Source organism: Corvus kubaryi, unplaced genomic scaffold, assembly GCF_017639235.1.
Source record: "Corvus kubaryi isolate FWS band 111438036 unplaced genomic scaffold, C.kubaryi_AGA036_p1.0 37398, whole genome shotgun sequence".
NCBI lineage: Eukaryota > Metazoa > Chordata > Aves > Passeriformes > Corvidae > Corvus > Corvus kubaryi.
Window position 1 is genome coordinate 38,518,207 of NW_024581137.1, and position 22,258 is coordinate 38,540,464.

The following is a 22,258-nucleotide window of genomic DNA, read 5'->3' on the forward strand; positions in this document are numbered from 1 at the left end:
CATTCTAGTTTTTGCCCAGTAAAAAATATTCAAGGATATTGTATGGCTGAAATTCTCCTCTGCAAAAATATTTCTGCTCAGAAAAGAAAGAATTAGGTCTGTGGTAGGAATTAATTACACAGGCACAAATTCCTCTAAACTAAGTTTTCACCAACACTAGAAGGTCAACATACTAAGGGGCCAGGAGGAAAGAAGGACAATGATCAAATAACTATGACTTGGACAAAGAAATCACTCCTTACTTATTTTGAAGGATATCTATATAGCAAATGTAACATAACTAACCTCAGAAAACAAGACAAAAACTGCTATTTTTTTCCATTAAATTTGAAGAAGATGTTACTGACTAATAATCTGCTCCTGTCTACTATAAGATGACACAGGCAAGAATTCTTCTTTTTCCATTATTAAAATATAAACTATCATTTAGCTGGTTACTATTGAGTGCTGAATAAGCATTTAACCTTTAGCCACCTATTTAACTCTTACTTAAGCTGTTGTCCTAAAACAGACAAAGTATCTTTTACTGTCATGTTGTAAAACCATAAAAGATTAAAAAGTATACAGTAATTTATAACTCAATCCAGGCAAAACTCCATGCCTAGCTTGCCTCTCATTTATTAAAACAGAATCCAATTTTACTTAGTTATTTTTCAAATAATTTGGAAAGTAACAGAATTCCTAAAACATTTTATCTATTGAACCCATTAAAAAAATGTAAGACTGTTCCACCTAATATATTTTGTTGTGTTTTTCTGAGCTCAACTATAACTACAAAACAAAGGCCCCAAGTAATTTAATTAAATTCTTTCAAAGTACAAGAAAATATTTTTTTAATCTAAAAATATGATTTTTGACATTCCTTTACTGATGGTAAGCATTCCTCTTGACATTTATGTAACCTTTCTTGATGCAGCAGGCAAGACTTTAAGGAAAAGCCTGCAGTATGAATATCCCTCTTACTTCAACAAGCAACCACAGTACAAGAAATCAAAGTTATTGTACAACTGCTTCATTCATAATAACATAAATATTTGTTTTTCTCTGGTTACTAATAAGGACAGTGAAAACAACTTACATCTACAAATCCCCGACTACAGTAAAAATACATTAATTACTCACCTCAATAGTCTTTGCCCATAACGGCGTGTTGGGAAAGTTGTGCTTATAAACATCATTGGCAAGAGTGTTCACATCAACAGCAGCAACAACTTCTGCATATGTGCAGCTTTCTAAAATTAAAAAATAATTTGAAAACTCTATCTAATCTTTACTACTCTTAGAAGAATGTATTTGCTCAGTTGTGTTACAGCTACACTCAAAAACAAAAGGTAAATTATACAATCAAACTCTGCTGTGTTGTCTTTGAAACTTTGAATTAAAAACATACTGTTTTTCTACTCATATGGGCAATACTTCCCTTCCATATATATCCAGAGATGGAAGTTAACTGTGCACTTAATTGGTAGATAAATAAATTCCAAACAGGGTGCACCTTTACAACGTTTCTACCTGCACTCTGCAGGTCTCTGTGGCAAGCAAATTCCCTGGCTACAAGAACCCCAAGTCAACCTGCCAAGCCCCACCGCCACTGCCTTATCCACTCACAACTTACAAGAACTAAGTGTGTTATTTTAGAGGAGCACTACTTCTCATTATGAAAAAATGGCACCAATATATTTGATGTATGTCTACTCTTCCAATAAAACTTTTAAGTTGCCTGAAAAACATTTGTGCTTACATTTCAGTAAACCCTTAGGCCTCAAACTCAACTGCTGCCTCCTCTGAGTTAAAGGTCTCCAAAATACCAAACTTGGCAGCTTCTCCTCTCTTGCACAGAGGTATTATTGAAGAGAGGACAGTGTAACAAATATACTCACAGCTAAAATCCTGAAATAAAAATACACTAAAAAGAATGTAAATACACAACTGTTAATTTATAGAGTAAAAGAATAATAGGTTCTACAGAAGCCAAAGAGATAAAAAGAGCAGTGTTTACTCCATTGCTCATCATGTCACACTGTTTGTTATTACTAAACACAATACCTTCACTGAGGCTTTTTATCCAAGAAGATTGGCTGTGGTTACTGTTACAGCTGCAGGCAGAGAAGTGACCCCACCTCCTGATACCTAAGATCAGTTTCAACCACCAGGATATTTACATTATGGTCAGCATTACAAAGCCTCAGATGAAACACAGGCAATTTAAAAAAAAAGAAACAAGGCAAATAGCCACATGCCTTTGAATAATCTCACAATATGCTCAAGTAACACATTAACAAATGACCTTATGAGACAGCTTATGAATTACTGCTAGTCAGCTAATTATTTACAGTTTGAGAGATGAAAGCCCAACTGGGATGACCTCAGTGGATTTAATTTTGAATGATGCAGTTACCATCCATCTATTATCTTTCAGATTTTCAAGCTCATTTTAGTCAAAACTAAGATGAAAGAGGAATCTGGGTATTGAAAAGATTGCAGCAGACATTTTAACAAGGACAAAGCTGGTTCTTCCGGGTTTACTTGGTGCAATCGAGGGCAAAAAGATAAGGATTTTCGCAAGATAAATATTTACAGACCATTAAGGATCAACATACAAATCATTATTTGCTATTACTGTCTTGACCTTTTGACCATAAGTTGTAACTGAGAACTAAATACAGGTGTATCCACAAGGACAATAGAAAGACTACACCTGAGATTACAGAACAGGTATGTTAACACTGACACCTAGCGTGAAAAGCAGCTGGAAAATGTCTCAATTTACAAACGTATTCAAGAACCAACACTTGCATCTTCCTAAAACAAAGCTGCAGCATCTAAGTAACAGGAACAAACCTCAAGTACTGTTAAAGAGACTGCTTTTCTCACCTATTCCCTCAGTTCTTAAAACAAATCATCCTGACAAGCTAACCCTTACTGTGTTTTTCAGGTACTACAGAAGAAAAATAAAATTAAAATTAAATAAAATTTTAAAAATCAAGACCCTCAAATTATTATCTAAATTAACACAGAGTTTAAAATTGGCAATTGTGAAGGCAAGCTGTGTGCTTTCTCTCACAACTCATGATTCAGATACTCATCTTTTTTACTGTCATCCATCCAGTATCTCCCTGCATCCATGTAAGAAGAAAAAGCTAATGGGGATTTCCAAAAGCCTGGAAGTACTGGAAGAGAGGACATAGCTAATAGTAACCTATTGAATCTCCTTGAAATACAGTTCAGTCTAAACCAGAGATGTAAACCAGCATGGAAAAAAGACAGGAACTTTTCCTGAAGTATTCCACCTGAGATCCTCTCTTCCCATTTCAAAGACCTGATAAATTTTTCAAAGCTTCTTCTCCTTTTCATTTAAAAATTGAAGCTCACTTGGGAATTCCTGTTACAGAACAGGCTTCCTCTAAAAGCTGATTAAGCGTATTTGTGTGGAAATGCCCTGGAAACGCATGAAGGAGCTTGAGCAGACAAGCAGCTCACACATTCAACCTAACAAAGAAAAGCTTGTGTAAATTTCAAACAATGTGAAAATGCAACATCTTTAAAGAACTTCTCCTGAAAGTTAAATAACTTTATATCAAACTGTGGTATTCTGCTTTGCTATACCAATTACATTTACTACTTGAAAATTACTATAAGGAATGCATCATAAAATAAGCCTGAAAGCAGAATCTCAGAAAAACAGAATCAAGACTGTGTTTAACTATCCCCACTGATGAAAGGCACAAAACCAACTCAGGAATTGCTGACTGGAGGGATGTTAAATCAACTCCCCAAAAAACATAGCAGAACTTCAATACAGTAACAGACACAACTCTGGAGACTTCTTTATCCCCCTCTAAACAAGTACATCCAATTTTCGAAACACAGCTATTTAAGAGAATTACAGCAATGCAGAAAACAGTATCATTTTATTCAGACTAAAAAAAACATAATACACATTTCCTAAGTGAAACTAAGAGGCTGCTGGAATACTTGATTTGCAAGATTCCTCAACACCAGTTTTTGAGCTGAGACTTTACATTTCTGAGCAAGACGACATAGTTTAAACGGAAGCCACAGACATGATGAGGAAGTTACTCAGGGAGGTGTTATGACTTATTTTTAGGCAGACTACATTGTAATATTGTTTTGGCTGAAAGCAGGTGAAATCAAATTTGAATCATTCTATAAGTAATGTACTGATTTAGCACTTAAAGCTTAAAACCTCTTGGACCCAGACAGCTCAGACCCAGAAATTCTTTAACTGCCTAAAGAGGCAGCAATCACACTTTGGGTCCCAGTTCTCTGCTTTATTGAATACACAACGCTTACAAGCCCTTTCAGATATGGAGTTGTCCTTCATGAGGGAAAGGACACTGCTGTAATGATTGGAAGGTGATGCATTCGAAACAAAGGAAGACAGGATGCGTGCATTAGCTTCTGATTTGAAAAAGTAAACCCAAAGAGTGTCCCGTCAAATGCCAAAAATAAAATTTCTGATATTACAATAGCTGTCTTTTTCCTCTTCAAAATTGATTCCTTTGTCATGTGTTTCTGCAGACCTTAAAATTAACATAGATCTGTTTATATTCACTACTGTACTTTTGCAATAGAGTCATCAATGTCAACAGAACACATGAAATACACTGTGCTATAGCAAGGGCAGTTTGGTGGATTTCAGCATATTGGAAAACAGGAGCCAGAAAAATTATCTATTCTAACAGGTATATAGAAACGGATGGAAACGGGAAGATTAGTCACAAGCTTTGTCAGTCCTGTTTCCTTTTAAAACAGAGAACAAAGATTTAACTTCTCATTTGTCAGCTCTTGGCTGAAATGATTAGGCTGAACTGTCCATGGCTACAGTCATCACGACTATCAGTAAATTTGATACTTCCTTCCTGCAGGATACTTAGCAACTTCTTTCACTGCTCTGTTTGTGCAGGATTTGATCATGCTAAGCCATATAAACTTTATAAACTTACACTATAGCACAGCTGGCACCATCCTGTGCTACAAAGGGCTATATTTCGGAGAAGCATTAAATTGAGTTTAGGTGTAAAAACTTGCTCAAACCAGCAATATTTTTGTTTTGCATTGTGCTGAAACCTAAAGCTCCGTGTCAGTTTTGTCTCCTTTGCCTTTCCTGGTGGGATAGCTATGCTCAGTGTAAATACACACACCAATTTATTATGCTGTGCAATTCACAGAGACAATCAAATAAAATGAATAAACATGTATGACAGAGCACAAGAGACAGAAATTTTTACTCTGTTAAATTGAAATATACCAACTGCAGAGGAAAAATATCACCAACTTTATCACTGCAAAATTATGGTATTTTTTAAAGAATGCCCTTTAATTCTTTATGCAAGAATACTTTTTTCAGGGACCTGGCAGAATTACAAATGCTTGTGGCAGAGATGTGGAACCCATCTTTCATGGGAAAACTGCCTAAATTAATAAGCCAGTTTAGGTTTGTTTTGGTTGGGAAGGAGGAAGAGCAGGCTGTTTGTTTGATGGAAAGTTGCTAAGGAAATGAATTTGTAGCCATAGATTTTCTAAAAATAAAACACTATTTTTCACTGCAGAAACTCTGCACTTTATAAAGAATGAATTCACTCACACACACATAAAAAAAGTATCATAGATTTAGACACATATGACTTAAACATCAACCTTTATAAATCCCAAAAGGTTTGGGGCACAGGGTGGGAAGAAAAAAGAAATGCACTTCCATCCCTTAGCTTCCTCAATCTCTCAAGAGTGTGAATATGAACAGACTCACTGATTTCTGACTTTAACTAAGCTAAACTTTCTAAATTGTACATTTTTGCAAGTTTTGGTGTTAAAATATTATTATAAAGTATTCAAAATCTAAAACCAGAAATTCTGCATATGCTGAATTATCTATAGCTAAAGGACCAACAGAGAGCTAGAAAATCCCCAAGACTTTTATTTTTCAGCTTTAGACTGAAACCTAAATTCAGGAACAACCTTCCCTTCACTGTCAAAAAGAACATGATTCAACTATGAAGCTATGTACTCATAACTTCTACGTACTCTTTACAGAGAAACACTTAAAAGAGACTATAAACGTCCATCAATGTGAAAATTCAATTATTTCTTACTGTAAGCAAGGACAATCTCAAAACCAATTGCATACTATTTGGTGCCAAATGCATTCTACATTAATGACAGCTGCCAAAACAACAAACATCCTCATCCTGCAAGCTGTCCTAAAACCAAATTTTTGAGAGAACACAGTGAAAAAAGGCATCAAGGTAGAAAAGTCAGCATCAGATTTCCCGAAAAATACCTATTTGCCAATTGACACACTGGTAATTTCACAGAAAAGTAGAAAGTTGGACGAGCTGAACTAACCATAACTGACCCCATAACATAGCGAGGAACTAGCCTGCCAGAGCTGCAAAATCCCTTTTGTAAAACAAGGCTTTCCTGGGATGCTGTCACTGAAATACTCCATGCTCCCTCTGTTTTCAACATATTCCTATTATTTTTCTTGGCTTAAAGATTCACAAGAAACCATACCAAGATAATACATTATTATATATAATCTACATCTATCGTGCATCTGGCTTATGAAAGCACTGGCACAATGGAGGCCTTTCTTTCAAACTTCATATTTATATGGAAAAAACCACCGCAACCCTTCTAATATTTCTATACATGATTTAAAAGGAAGATGCTGAACAATCTGCCAGTTGCTAAATGGAGGATAGGATCAGAGACCTTTTCAAATAGCATGGTTTCATGTACATATATAGGCCAAAAACATATAAGAAACCCATTATTAAAGTACTTACAGAGGAACATTCACTTCTTTTCTATTTTATTTGCACGTAAAAGCAAACACTTCAATGTTCCTTGACCTTACTTTGTTCCTTCATAAACTGTGTAGGAAAGCTGAATCCAGATGTCTAAAGGACTTTAAAAAACAGTAAAAATTATCAAATGCCCAAGTATCTCTCTGGTCCCAAACAAAATCCAATTAATCAAAAACAGTTTTATATAATAACCTGTCATTTAATACTTAATTCAGTGCAAATTTTGTAGGACCCTTTTTATTCAAATTGCCTGACTATTACTTTTAACAAGACTCTAACCAAGATTGTCATCTAGAAGTGTATGGTTTGGACCTTTCCTGAGACAAAACAATGCTTATGGGCTGAGTTCTCATAAGCTTCCCAGAAAAATAAGCACCCAAATGGAAAAATGTTATACTAACTGTAATGTAAATAGTTTTTTGTCTATTCACTTCACAAATTTCAATTGGTACTTGAACATTTTGCACTAGTTAGGGTCATTTACACAAAAAATAATGTAAGTGTCCTTAGTTACAGTCCTTTCATCTGCTTTGGCTGATACCACTACAGAAAAATCTCAGTCTCACTATTCATACTTACTGCAATTTCTTCAGTCAAATGTAAACCCAGAAGAACAGAAATTACAACAAAGACTGACACTGAAGCAGTTCTGTTCAGCAAATTCAGAAACAGCAAACATGGAAGCAAATTTACCTTTTCAGGAAATAATAGTACAAGGGGCTTAGTTAAATCCTTCAGTCTCCAAACTACACTGTATAGGTGACATGATTTCAAGACTTCATGTGTGTAGTAACTATCCACTGGGGCATCACTAATTCTGTGTACCTTCTGGATAAAAGAGTAGTCTTATAATCTAATGACGCATTCCCACCCTCTTAAGTATTTACTGAGTTGCAAGTGATGTTTTCGCAGGTGGAAATTCACAGGATACCACATCTAGCATTATAATTTATTAAAAATTGCACAACACTACTGAACTGCCCCAAGACATCTATTATTATGGCAAGAACACAGCTAGATAATTCAGTAAAGAGTGAAGGAACCATGATGTAGGCTAACTTTCAGGAACCAGTCCACTTTCTATGGAAATATGGAAATTGTCTACAATACAACAAACATGGATGGCTAGCTGTGGTGGCCAATTGACCAGTGGTACAAGAGACAGAGAGAGCTCTTGGTGAGACAGTCTCTGGTGCCAAAGACTTAGGTTACAGTGAGGGAAAGAAGCCTCTCCCAGGATGCCATGTTCGGTTTCGGTAATGTACCCCAGTTCAGCTTCCCCGCTTGGCTCCTGTGTTAGCCACAGCCCTGTACTTACCCTGAGCTGTCACGTGCTCGGGGTCATTTGCCTCTGGAAACCTTCACAAGTTGTAGCAATGAACTGCTTTCTGTGGAACTCTAAGCAAGGACCCTTCTCAACTCCTTGCTATCGGCTTAATATTACTGAAGCCATCCCTGCGTCTGTGCGTTCATGCACAGGAGCCACAGAGCCGGCAGGGAACTCAGTAATAGCTAGCCATCACTTTGGAAATCTGGCTACTAGAAAAGCAGCACGTTACCATTAGCATGCACACTATATACAAGGCATAACACACTCTTTTTATTCTACCAAAACTCTCACATCTACAGTTCCAGACAAAGCTATACTTTCCTCTTAGTATTCTAAGAATGTCTCTGGAAATAAAGAAAATACATCCTCAAAATAGGTGGTTAGGAACAATGTAGGAACCTATTTTGTTGTGTATTTTTATATATAATAAATACATTGTATTTTATATATTTATATTTATAAATAAAGCATATATACACATTCAAGCAAAAACAGGATAGTAGAAAAAATGCCACTCTGATAATTGTGAGTATGTTTCAAGTAAATAAATGATGCTAAATGGATTTCACTCCCAAAGCATCCTCTTAATATTCCATAGCTCCCAGGAAAAATAGCAAGATAAGGCAGGTTTCCACTTGATCTTTCAATGACAATGCTCTCTGCTAATGCTCCTGAAGACTGCAGGATTTGAAGGATTGTAATTACAGTTAAAATTATTATGGTGATTCTCATAAATTATACTAATGTGTGTTGAAACCTGGACTTCAAAGTAGTAAGGTCCAGGGTACTTTACAAAGGAAATCAATAGCCCTACCTCAATTTTCAATTTGAGGAAGCCAATTCACAGTCTACAGGACCTGCTGAAGGTCACCCAGGCCGTGCTTTAACAATTCAGCAAATTCATCTCCAGGGTTCCTTGTACCAGATCAAAAACTCACCTGGGCACATGGGCTGGTGTGAACTCTCTATACCAGTTCAAATTACATTTGAACAATTGTCATGTTTATGTTATACCAGCCTCAGATGGTCAGGCCCATATTGGAACATGGCTCAGCTATTCACCTAACTATGGCCCATGAAACCAAGTCCATGTGCATGACAGTGGGAAACCCTGGCTAATGGGGTTATCATCCTGGGCACCTCACTGATCCCGATCCCATCTCCAGCAGGGGTGCGTCTGTATTAGACACAGCTCAAAATAACAAACACAAAATCATGGCCTTTCCAGAAGCAGCTGCCTGGTCCCACGAAGGAGCAGGGATCCCTTATTTCCGTCGCAACGTGCTCCTGGATACCTGGTGCCGACACGCCGGGCTGGAGAAGGGGCTCCGGGAGAAGAGAGGCCACCTCTGTCCTCCCCATCGAGAACAGGGCACCCTGCATAGTCCCCCCTCCCTCAAGGGCCGGGGTCCCCTCGAGAGGATGGAGCCCCCGAGGGCAGGGTGTCCCGGGCGGGGCAGGCAGCGCCGGGCCCCGCGGGACGCGCCGGTACCTCTGAGGGCCTGGTGCATCCCGCCGATGCCGCTGTACAGCTCCAGCACCCGCAGCGCCGCCATGCTCGGCCAGCCGCGTCGCCCGCCCGCCCGCTCGGCGCCTCCCCGAGCGCCGCCCGCCCGTTCCGCCGCTCTTTCGTTCCCCCCACCCGCCCCGGCCTGCGCCGCACCGGAGCAGCGGCTGCCCGGGCTTGGCGGTCGCTCGGGGAACCACAGGCGAACCATCCCCGGCTCAGCCGGCCTTGCCACCCCCTGAGGTGTCCGTGGGGCGGCTGCTGCCCGCGGCTCCGCCACCTGCGGCCTCCAGGCAGTGAGCGGTCGGGAGAGGGACCCGCTGCCCGCCGTGACTGCCTTGGGGGTCAGGCGAAACTCAGGCGGGTGGCGCGGGGACAGAAGGGGACGCAGGGTGGCGGAGGGGCTTGTCCTCATGAGGGGTGTGTGCTGTCCTGCCCGGGGGGCAGCTGGAGCCAGGGGCCTCGGCGGTGCCACGGGCCCGGGCGTTTCGTGATTTCGGCGTAGGGTGGTTTTCGAGAAGTCCTTTCAAAGCCCGCACGGGAAAGAAGGAAATAACTGATGGAACTGCCTTAATTTGCCCCAGCGCTTCTTGCTAAATTGAAAAGGAAGAGGCTACTCAATGACACTGTTGCCCCTGAAAAGTAATCCGGTTTTTAACAAATATTTTTCATATACGTGTGTATGTGTGTGTGTGTGTGTATCTCAACCAGAGTAAATATGTTGCAGACTGTTACATGGGTTACCCATCACAATCAAGCAGTCAGTCACCTATGCCTTAGTTTGCAGATTCAGATTGTAAAGTGAAGATGAAACATTAAAAAAAAAAATCAACCAAACCAAACCTGAACATGTTTCTCCACTACTTTCTTGATTGAATTATATTGTTGGGGAACCTTTAAGAAACCTGTCAAAAATAAGGTGGATTTAAGGAATATTTATTTTTTCCTTAGAAGCTGCCTCATACAGCATGTCATAGTAGCTCCCAACTCTTGACTTGCAGTGGGGGAAGAATTTTTAGCTGAAACTGGAGGGCAAAAAAAGAGGGAAATCTGCTGCCTTTCAACACACTCCTCCAGAATATAGGATGCATCAGCTGTGGAAAACAGTGGAATTAGAAACGAATTTTCAAAGCAAAAATATCAGTCCTTGCCAGTTTTTTCAAAACAGCCCTGTCATTTACTTATGTATCTTCATTATCAGAGTCCAAGGCTGCTGCTTTATTTGTCAGCTATGGAAGTAAGCAGGTGACTAAAACAAGTCCAAGTGTACTTCTAGATTTGTGAAAGGAAGTGCAGCAGCTGAGGTACCAGAGGAGAGCAGCAGGCATTGCAACCAGCCACGTTTCCCACATGGGTGGTTGATGGAGAACTGAGAAAAGGGAATCACATGGCACAAAAAATGTGCTCACTGGAGAAAACAGTCATGGGAGAAAGATGCTGAAGGCTCTGAAAAGAAGGGGTCAAGATGATGAAGATGGCTACAAAGAGCAAGGTTGTTATCAGCTAAGAAGATACACTTCAGTAGAACCCCTTCAAAATATAGATGCAAGGTGAAAATAAAGAAAAAGACAACCTTTAGACTATTGAAATTAGTAAAGCCAATGAAAGAGTTTGAGTTTCTTGTCTTAGTATTCCCGTAATCTACAGATCACAGCAACGCCAGATACTGTGATGAGTGGGAGCTGTAGTCAGCCAGAAACAGGTCATTTATTTGGAGCTGCCCAGTACCTGGAGTGATTAATATCAGACAGGGAGACAGAGCTGAGACCTGTTTTTCCTTCTCCTTTCCCTGACTCCAAGGTATTTTTGCCATTCACACATAGGAAAAGTGGAGTCTGATGGAAAAAGCAGCAGAGATGTCTCTGCTATGCTGGTGGCAGTAGAACATTCCCTGCTCAGGGGAAATCCTCCACCTACTTCCTCCACCTGTGTAGTAAACTGGAGAATATGATCAACATGCCTCCACTCAGGCAACAAAAAAACTCATAACCTAGGTTGGGATTTTATTGCCTTCCTCTTGCAAAGAATGGGAAACACCAAAATTTCCCTAGTGCTCATTTTTAAAAAACTGGCAGCAGTCACTTTTATAATTCTGTATAAGTGTCTGCCCATACCTGGTTCTCATTATCAATTGACAGCTGCAAAAAGAACCAAAATGAAAACAGGGAATCTGGAAGCAGTAACATGTAGTGCTCTTCACTTTAAAAATGTAAAGTCAACATAATAATAACCATACTTTTTGGATCCAAACTTACATAATAGTATTTAAGGTATGCTGCTTATTTCAGACAGGGGCAATGGCCAAGAAGTGCTGAGATCCATGGCCACTCATATCTTTCTCCTCACAGGAAAACCCAGAATGATGGCAGAGGGAGGGTGAGGCCTGTGAAAGCAATTGTTCATACTTCACTCTGAAAATCTTGCTGACATGTGCTGCCACTGTCATGGGGCAGGCTAAATGTTGCTCACACTTTGTCTTGTGACCCCAAAGCAGCCATGTGTCTGCAAAATTTCCCAATTGGATCTCTCTGACTTATTGAAATTTGGGTATTGTGACAGCTCCTTTTTACTCTTCTCCATGCATATAGGATAGATAGGATTGCTGTAAAACTCAATGAACATTTCATTTTATTAACAGAGAAGATTAATAACAGAGTTAAAGTCCAAAGTCCAACTCTGGACTCTACGTTTTTTAGGACACAAGCATGGGCTGTTTCATGTATAAATTATGGCTACACAATACAGTTGGCTTTAAACAACACATGGAAGACTTTTCTAAAATGATGTTAATTTATTTTAAATGGGTACATCTACATAACTATGATAATGCATTGATGAAGCAGCGACTTTCTTGACTCTAATGTATTCATAGTAAAATATATTTTAAGCAAACTGATCATTTAGTAATATTTTTAAAGTTGTTGACATAAGCATGTGATATCAGCATTTTCACTGAGACAGCTTTGAAAACTCCTGCCTCCTACCAACTAGCAGCATTTCCTCAATGCAGCAATTTCTGCAGTTTGCCCACATCTCTGATGAGCGGTATGATACAGGTAATCATGCTAGATCTGAAATTGTTGCCCTGGTGGTCAACAAACACATCCAGTGAAACAGCTACATATGGTAAGAGGAACATGCAAATGAAACCACTGCGATATTTTCACTTCTTAAAATGCTTCAGAATTGTTAAAAACGTTACAATTAGCAATGCTGACAAAGAACATCACAGAAACATGCAAAAACCCCTGCCTTAAGATTCTGCGTTGTACTTGGCAACTGAAAAGCAAAATTACAAAATATGACTGGACCGTGTAATCTTGTCCTCAAAGTGAAAAGGAAAGATTTTCACTGCTCTGTTTCTATAATTCACACCAGCAACAAATGCACACAAAACTCTACAGGCAGTTCCATGTAAGTCTCCTCCCTGCCCTCCCCTTTGCAGCAGAGCAGAGCTAGCAGGGCCTCTGCCTGCCCCCAGCTGTGACAGAGGCTGCCAGTCTGCAGTGCCTGTTACTGGGCTTTGTTGAGGCCATGAATATAACCCCTCAGTGTAAAGGCTGGGTGATGAAAGGTAGTAGACCTGTAGCTGAGAAGTGTTTGTGAGCATTTCCTCTTTATTCATAAAGTGGAGAGAGAGCAGGGAAATTCTACCTGTCCTCATACACCAGATGTTTAAAAGTGACTTCACAGTGACCAGCCAAAATTTCAGTGCAAGCAAATACCAATGTTGATGGCTAAAAACCAAAAAATGCTGCTTCTGTCCAAAAGTCCAATATAACCTACTATCTACCCAAGTAAGGATCAGGAAGAATATACAAACATCTCAGCTGTCTGGAAGGGAAGCTCATGTTCTGGATCAGAAATCACTGTGGCCAGTAAAGAATGTGAGGCATGTCACAGCCTTGCAATGCAACCAATGAACTGAAAAAAATCACTGAGCATGTATAGCATCAATTATTATTTCCATAACCATTGGCCCAGTAGGTTACTAATAAAACTAAAAACCTTTTGCAGTTTATCAAAGTCAATCTTTATCGGATGTCATGTTTCAGGAGGATATTTATCAGACTTGGTTTCTGCTGAAATGGTGCTCAGTAAAAGTAGCTGTCAACCACAAGAGGCGGTGCTTCCAGGAAGCCTGCTGGGCCGTGCCTGTATGGCTAAGGAAGCCTATGATTTTCATTTATAATGCCACGCATCTGCAAGACTAGAAATGAAAACCACATAAAACCAGGTTTGTCAGCCTCTCTCAATGCATTTCTAAGAACTCTATACCAGGGAAATTTATGTAGCTGAAATTATTCGGAAGAGTGATCAGACACAAACATTTTTAACCTTTTGCTTTTCAAATATGTTCAGGATTTTATTTTCAGGTTTTGGTGCTAGGCATATACTCTGTAGGGAGTAAGGAATAAAAAAACATTGCTTGTCTAATTAAATCTACTTTTCTGGTTTAAATACATTTAAATCTAAATAAATCTGGCCTGTTTGTTATGTTTGGCCTGCAGCGGTTACCCGGGCTGGATGAGAGGCATATGTTTATATGATGTTATTGACTTACTTGTACTTACACATTCCAGTGCTTGAAAAAAAAAATATATAAAAAATTATATATTCACTGGACTGAACAAAACGGACTGAGACCTGTTTAAGGCCCCTGCAGTCAGGCAAAAGATTGCTGGTGCAACAAATGTGTTTTGAGTCAGACCTTTGAAGGGTGACAGCAGGCACAGAGCCAGGCATTTGTTATAGGGGGATCAGTTAAGGATGAGGTAATGGCGTGGGAGATCCCAGCTCACTTGCAAGGGCAGGAGGAAATGCCTGCTGCTCTCTCAAAGGGAGGGGAGGGGAGATGAGGGAGAGAAAGGAAGTGCAGATGGTGAGCCTGGATATGCCTCTTAACTTTCTGCTTAAGCCAGGAATTTTCACCTCCGGTATCCCCATGTGATTTGCACAACTTATACTGTGCAAACTGAAAAAGACTTGTAGCTGTATGTCAGTGTTGGTCACACCTTCTGATCACAAGGCCATCTAGTATCACCTACAGCTTTTGTACACAGCAGTCTTGTCTTTTAAGGAGTTCAGCCCCTGCCCGAACTGGTTTTGTTTTCATTCAGTCCCATGTGGTGAGTTTAATTTCGGACTATGACTAGTGTTAGCACAGAAAATGAGACCTGCCATGGTGCTAGGATTTCAGTAGAAGGATATTTCCTCCAGAAAGGAAACCTTTAATGCAGCCATAGCATAGCTGTAACTGTGGCCCTGCTGAGCTGCCTTCAGATTAGATAAACCAAAATTGTACACAGTGAGTGCTGTAAAATCTGCCCAAGAAGCTGAGCACTTGGTGCCTAGGCAGCACAGAGATGTCTTCCACCCTGGCTCTATTGCTAGCATTTGCCAATGAGTTACTTTAAAGCTAATATAAAACTATTTGATAGCACTTACGGACTGCAATTACAAAAGTTATTGTACTTAAAATATTCTCTTTCTGGCTTTGGACATGCCTGCAAATGTCTGTCAAACACACCAATATATTATCCACCCAAAAGTTTCTTGGAAAGTAGCCTCTAATAAAACACAGATTTGAAGAAGTTGTGAGATTTTGTAAGGATAAACTGAAATAAAGGATAAATTGAAAAGTTATTCTGAAAAAAAATCTAGGAAGAATATAACTGTCCTTTTTGCCTCCTCTTGGGGCCCTTCCCCTTTTCCCTTTGCCTCAACTAAGAACAACAGCTTTAGGTTTTTCTAAAGTTGAAACAAACTTTTTTTACAACAAAGACTGTGAAATTTAAATGTTATTTTTGCCATGACAGCCTGGAGAGAAAAGCCCCCAAAAAGCCTAGCCTAAAAGGGTTAAGAAAGCCTAAAATACTTATTTCTGAAGAAATCGTCTTGCACAAGGCAGATGTCAGCATGGACTGGTAGTGTCGAAATTCAGCTGTAGGGAGCTGGGCTGACTTAAAACTCCAGCAAATATGTTTCACATAATTCATCAGAAAAATACAATGGGAGATTGTTGGTATTGTCCATTGGGAACCCTGCATGTCAGAAGAAGTCCCTGAGGATGATTTCATCACAATTTTGGTGCCAAGTCAGATGCAGCACTCATCTCCTACAGTATAGGACACTGTTGTTCAAAAGCTAACCATATTAAACGCAAGTAATTAATTAACCTAAAGTGCAAATAATTCCCATTGTCATTGGCAGTCCAGGCATCACGTATATTGTAGTACAATAGTATTGTGTCCTTCATCTGCAGAATATGTCTCAAGATTCCTCTTGATACGACAGAAGTTGATTATTTTTGGAATATAACTGCAGGACAGTGGCATTACCATATTCAGGGAAAACCATGCCTCTCCCTTTGAAATATCCTGACATCTGACCTGTATGTTGTTTCATCCTGATGTGCTAGACTTTCATGGTGGGCTTGGTGAATTCCGTCATGGAGTTTACAGAAATGCCTGATCCTTGTCAAATAAACAGCTACAAACATTTGCAAAATCTGAGTTAGCAAAACTGAAACATCCATAAAGCTCCTGAATAGTTGTTAGGTCCTTCCTCCTGTCATCCTACACAAGCTCTCTCCCACCTAGTAACCATTTACAAGACCAAATTCTTAAGGAAAATTTCAGGTAGACAGTGAATTGTCTTTGTATTGGGAAATAGGCACCATGCCACTTGAAAAAGTATGGACACCTCCACTCTTCCAGACATTTGCTCTCTTCCTTCTCTAGCCATATGCATCACCTCTTCTGTATTTAACCAATTTTCCACTCAATTCCTTGTAGCCCACAATATTTTATGCATTTTAAATCTGGATCATCTTCCCTCCTTAATCCCAGCTGGACAGAGTATATTTATGCTTGAAAATTAGGCATAGAGCTGGCATGTAAAGGCAGAATGTCCTTTTAGAAACTCGGTCTTCTCAGCTTTGGGGTGTGTGCACCACTGCCTCTTCCCTTTGAAAGGAGCCAACCAATCCCAGAATGGCTAACACAATGTACACTCAGTTTATGAGTCTCATTGGAACCAAGGATTTGGCACAAGAACTTGGACTGAGGAATCCACTAAAATCTTGGCCTTCAAGGAGCTGGTACTGTTCTTCTTGTCCTGGGCATCTCAGAGGAAGAATGGAACAATTGCTGCACGCAATTAATGATTCCATTGCTGTGTCCTGCCTCTTCCTCAGAAAGATCATCATTTCCTGGTATATCATGGCAAGAAAACATTATGCTATTTATGCTTTGTGTAAGTGATGGAACTGGGGGAGAGAGAAGAATGAAATCACTTCTCAGATTTAATTGTTTTTAGGCTAGAGGAGCTCTTTAAGCAGTTTGCTTTGAAAAAGCTTGGCCAAAAAGAAGTAGTAAATGTTTAACTGACAGGGTTCATTAATGGCATTGTAGAATCACTTCTTTTAGATTTTCCCAAAGAGAGAATGGATGGATGGATGGATGGATGGATGGATGGATGGATGACTCATCCCTGAAAAAGTCTGCAACCTCAAAATTTAAAACAGTGAACCCAGACAGATAGGGCTTCCCATGGTAATGTGACAAGTGACTGTTCATCCACACTGTTGGCTTGTACCCATACCAACAGTTTGCTGCAGGAATTGCCACCTAGTGCTGAGCAAGGTCAAGATGGCCAGGTCAGGAATGTGGCAAAGGACAGAAAGAAGCTACACACACTATGGATTTTGCATAGATTCTCCTGAAAACTTGAGCTGCTTAATTCAAATATTTTATCTGATATTTAAGTTAAATGGTCCTTATAAAGTGCCTATCATGATCCTTGAACAATTTCTTGGTCTTTGATAGAATACAGGTTTCATGAAAAAAGGCTAGTGGAGAGAGAAAATCTCAAATTGTCTATTTTTGGGCACCCAAAATCAACACTGAGAGACTGTGTGTATTTTTAAAATTGGTTCTGCTTAAAGAGTTTCAGGTTAAGCATTGAGCCTTAAACCATGCCAAACCTCTCCTCAGTTTGGAAAATCTTGTTCTTTATGTCCCAGTCATTGCTGACTGTATTGCTGCCATTCAGCAGTCAGTGCTATTGTTATTAAATGAAGTGAGACAGGTTGCCATTCTTGATTTGTTGTTTTTTTTTTTTTTATTTGTTTAAGGAATGGACTAAATAAATTGCTATACTTGTGATAGAGCTTAAAAACTTCTTTATCTTCTCATGTTGCCAGAGGCGTGCATAATGTTTGAGACAACCTCAGGGCACAGGGCTGTAGTGGCTTTGAAAATGAGCACCCAATTTGGTACAGAAATGTCCTATTTTGATACAGAAAACTTCTTATTCTGGCAATTTGAAACCATAGTAGAGAGGAACTTAATGCATGACAGTAATAATTCTTTGGAAATGTAGATCGTGCAGCTGGGTGGCTTGACTCATGTTCAAGTCACTTCCTTAATGATGAAACCCCTGCCAGTTTCATATAGTTCATTATACATTAAAATAGAATGTTTTAGACAGACTTGGTTAGTTTTGAGTATAGAGCCTAGTCATTTACTTGAAAAAAATCAGCAGCTAGTCATACCAATTTGATATGCTTTGCAACACTGGCAATGACAATAGGCAACGTAATTTTTAAAATAAATTTCATAAAAGAATTTGCCCATTTCTTTCTCAAGGCCAAAATTAGTCAAGGAAGTTACTCATAAGAAGAGATTTCAATGCTAGAACATTTAAGTGTTCTGCAGCCTGGTGATACTCAGAAATCCAGATCAGCTTCTCCTAGGCAAAACGTAGGGAGATGGATCATCTGGATTCAGAAAAATCATCTCTTCCCAGGATGCACTGGCCTTTCTTGGGGGCTCCTCCTTACACTTGGCTCCCAGCTAAAGGGAGGGACTTGTCCCAGCTGAAGATTAGAGTCAGAATCCTCTTTTTTTCTTTTGAAACAGGAATCTTTCTCTTTTCAAAACCATAGCAGTCTTCATGTTTTCAGGCCATGGCTGAAGGTGCTCTTAGTGAAAGTCACAGCAGTCACTCAAGTGATAGGCCATAGCACTTGCTCTGATAGGCTGAGCACTACAGAGAGTTCCTCCTGTTCAGTTGTCTGTAGGGTGTTACGGGTCTTTTATTTCCTCATGTTAAAGTGTGTCCCTATTGCCCAGAGTTTGTTTAATATTCATGGTGCAGGGGAAGCATGAAGGAATGCCTCTACAGCCCCATGCATGCCAGGGCTTAAGGTTGCTGTATGGTACTGACAACAAAAATTATTGTATTTGCATGGCAGGATGTTTTTTCATGGGTATTTAATGTTTATGTGTCTTTCTACACTTCATGGAAGCAGAAACTTTAGAAAAAGGGCATAAATCTGATTAAAAAAGCATTCACATTTGTTTAGTCAAGGTTTATATAACTGGAAAGCACATTCAATATTTGGACTAAATTGATCTAATTTCATAGTGTTTAAATTAAATGTTAAAAAAAAGAAGTGAATGCCAGTCTTTTCAGTAACGTTATTAGACCAACAGATATTTTTGCAAGGAAATAAAAGAAATTCTGTTATATGGACTTTTTAATTTTTAGTACAACAGATATGCAGTATAAAGCCATTCAGGCACCTGTACCTTCTCTCTATGCATATCCATTTTCCCTGTCAATGACACTTACACACAATACAGATGTCTTTTTGCTAAACTTCTAGAACTTAATTCCATATTTCATTCTTAGCAGTAAACCAATATATAGTTATCTGAAAAAAAAAAAAAAAACAAAAAAGGCAAAAAAGAAAATTTCAGTGTGAACTGGAACTCTTATAATGAAAACACCTGTTTGTTTTTTCAAGAGTGCCATTGGCTTACCTCTGATCTACCTCTGCAGAGGTGATATTGCAGGCTGACCAGGCAGCTGCAGGACTGTGTACTGGAATTGCAAGGGACGGCATCGCAGTAAACAGCACAGATGACAACCAGTAGTTTATGACTAATCCCCAATGCGGTGCTGAGTGATGCTGTTAGCTGTCTGTTCTTCATGTCAGAAGTGGTCAAGATCTCCACCAGCCACCACCTCTGATATAGTCCCATAGCATTTTCCATGAAACTAGACAGATTCCTGTGATTTCATTTCCATTCAAAGTACACTGTGAGTAGCTACACTGAGATAGAGTCTTTTCTGAAAAGGAGAGTGGAGATCTTTTTGCATTTCAAGGGGACATGTTTTATTCCCCTTTGGGGTTTGCAATGCAAATGTGCATTAAATTTATTACAACCTCACAAGAAACTTACAGCTTCTTCCATTTATGCATCTGTGTAAGCGCGAACCAGCAAAAAGCACTTAAAGGTTTCCTGTAGTCCCAACAGCCGACAATATGTGAACAATTCATAGTGAGACACGGAAATGAGGCAGGTGGCCAAGAGCACATATGGCAGCAGTGACACAAACATATGGAAATTACACTTGAAACATGAAGTGGGTGGGTCATATTTACTAAAACAAATACCTTGTATTTTAGGGGCTAAGCATTTTCTGAATGAGGATGATTGTTGCATATGTGTGCCATTGAAGGTTTTGTGAAATGTAAGCTGTGCTCTGTTAGGAAAAACAGATGGGCCACCAACATACCTTTAAAAAACCAACAGTCTACTAAAGCTATCAGTATTTCTGAGTAAAGCATCTTTAATCCATGAGACTGTTGGTTATGTGCTCTTTTTTGCCTACTCATAGAATGAGAATGTACTTTTGTGCCAGGGCTCACAAAGGCTTACAGCTCAAACTTGATGGCTTAAATAGAGCTCTGAGAGGGCTGGGCAGCACAACAGCATCCAGGCTGGGCTTTGGGAACCCTTAGCCTCAGGAATGCTGTGTGACCTCTGCCTCTTATTCAGTGGGTGAATGGAATGAGCTGTAGCCCAGGACTTATACTGCAAGCACTTCAGTAGCTCAACCTTGTCAGCTTCCTTTGCTTGACTAAGCTTCAGTGAACAAAAGAAATTAAAACCTCAAGGACCCACATTTAGATACAACTGCATTCCTACACTTCTGGTTGCCAACAGAATGAAAGCAAAGCACAATTTCCTTCAAAAAACAGTATCTTTAATAAAATATGCAGGTTGTAAAGCACATTACCTGAAGTACAATAGTTGACTACTGTGAATTGGGGTGTGAAGATTACCTTTCTCTCTACCCATTGTTCATGTTCAGGTTTATCAGAACTTCCAGTGAAGATACTGCTTTCTGCAGGACTGCAAGCTAAAAAGAATCAAAAATCAATGGTAGTTTTGCATCCCCTAAGTGCTGAATTAATACATTATAGATAATACTTCCACAATGTATCACTCACTTCCCATAGCGAAGTGGGAAAAGATGTCCCTTACCTGATGCATCAGTGCAAAATTTAAGAATATGAGTCGTGCTTTGGCCGCTCAAGTTTTAAATTATCTAAATGGCAGGGATTCTGCCGTCTTCCTTAAGCAACCTCTGCATTCATGCTGAAAACAATCTGCTGCTGCTCTGAGTTTTTCTGTGTTAACTTTTATGCCATTGCTATTGCCCTGTACTACCTACATCATTCTTTTCTACTGCTAGTAGTCCTGTTTTGATAGTAAAATTGCTCTTAAAACACTAGGATTTTTGTCTGGCCTTTTATGTTGCACACATATTTGTAGATCATATCTAATGAATAATTATCATTTTGCCAGGTACTCTCCTAAGGCTCTCACCATGTAACTACCAAAATTAATAGCAAAAGTCTGTTGGGTACAACAGTGGAGAAACAAACCTTTGTTAAAATCAAGCCTGCTACTATCCTAGTTGTTATCCAGGAGCAAGATCCTGGATGCAGCAATTTCAATAATGTACTGTCGACACAAAACCCCCTAAGTTATTGCTGGAATCATCGTTACAATAATGGCAGAATTAAGTCTTAGGCACGTAACTGCTTACCCAGCTACAGGGAAAACATAGTTAACCTGTAAAGTTTGTGTCTTAAGCATAGGAGCTAAGATTGTTGTCATGGGAGGCAGCTAAAGAAAACACATATATTATTTTTCTGGCTGTTTATTTTGAACATTTGGCAGCCCTTTGTGAATAGTTAGCATCATTTTCCCTGAACTTACTCTTTCAGAAAGCTCAGAAAGGAATGAAAGGTTCTTAGAAAGATACATAGATATATACACATCATACCTTTAGAGGGGTTTTAATAAGTTATTCGGAGTATTTTGCCAGGCCTGTGGCACAACATTAAACTTGCCAACTGCTTCTTGCAGTCACCGCGCTCACTCCGGAGGGGGACAACGAGAGGCAAAGGGGAAACCCAGCGCCCATCTCCGCGACGCCGAGGATGCCGCTGCTGTCACCCCCAATCCTCCCCGGGCGCGCCGTGCCGGGGTTCCCCGCGCCCCCTGTGCGGGCCTCCGCCCCGCCACGTCCCGCAGCCCCGGCGGAAACCTCTCGGGGCTCGGCCACAGCACAGGCTGCCGCCCACCCTCCACCGGCCGAGCCGCCCCCCTCGCCGCCTTTGTGTCCGCAGCGGCGGCCGCCGCCCCTTCCCCGGGGAAGAGGCGAGGTGGGGCGGGGCGGGCCCGGCGGGGGCGGGTTCGGGGGCGCCCATAAGTAGGGGCCCGG

At 40.0% G+C, this 22,258-nt stretch overlaps 1 protein-coding gene across 12 annotated transcripts in view; it reads right to left on the minus strand.

The window, feature by feature from the left end:
• TRDMT1 (tRNA aspartic acid methyltransferase 1) overlaps positions 1-22,205 on the minus strand; it is a 41,896-nt gene extending 19,691 nt beyond the window's left edge. For 7 of the 12 annotated variants that reach the window (XR_006018692.1, XM_042044326.1, XM_042044325.1 and 4 more), the window contains exons 1-2: positions 9,653-9,760; positions 1,123-1,232 (exon numbers count right to left, since the gene is read on the minus strand). Coding sequence is in view for 7 of the 12 variants with exons in the window: in XM_042044326.1 (XP_041900260.1) it covers positions 1,123-1,232; positions 9,653-9,716 (174 nt within the window). In the remaining 5 variants the exon portion in view is untranslated. Of the gene's footprint in view, positions 1-1,122; positions 1,233-6,809; positions 8,593-9,652; positions 9,761-20,761 lie in introns of those variants that run through there. The other 5 variants (XM_042044335.1, XM_042044331.1, XM_042044332.1 and 2 more) reach the window with 5 other exon arrangements.
• Between the last annotated feature and the right edge of the window lie 53 nt (positions 22,206-22,258).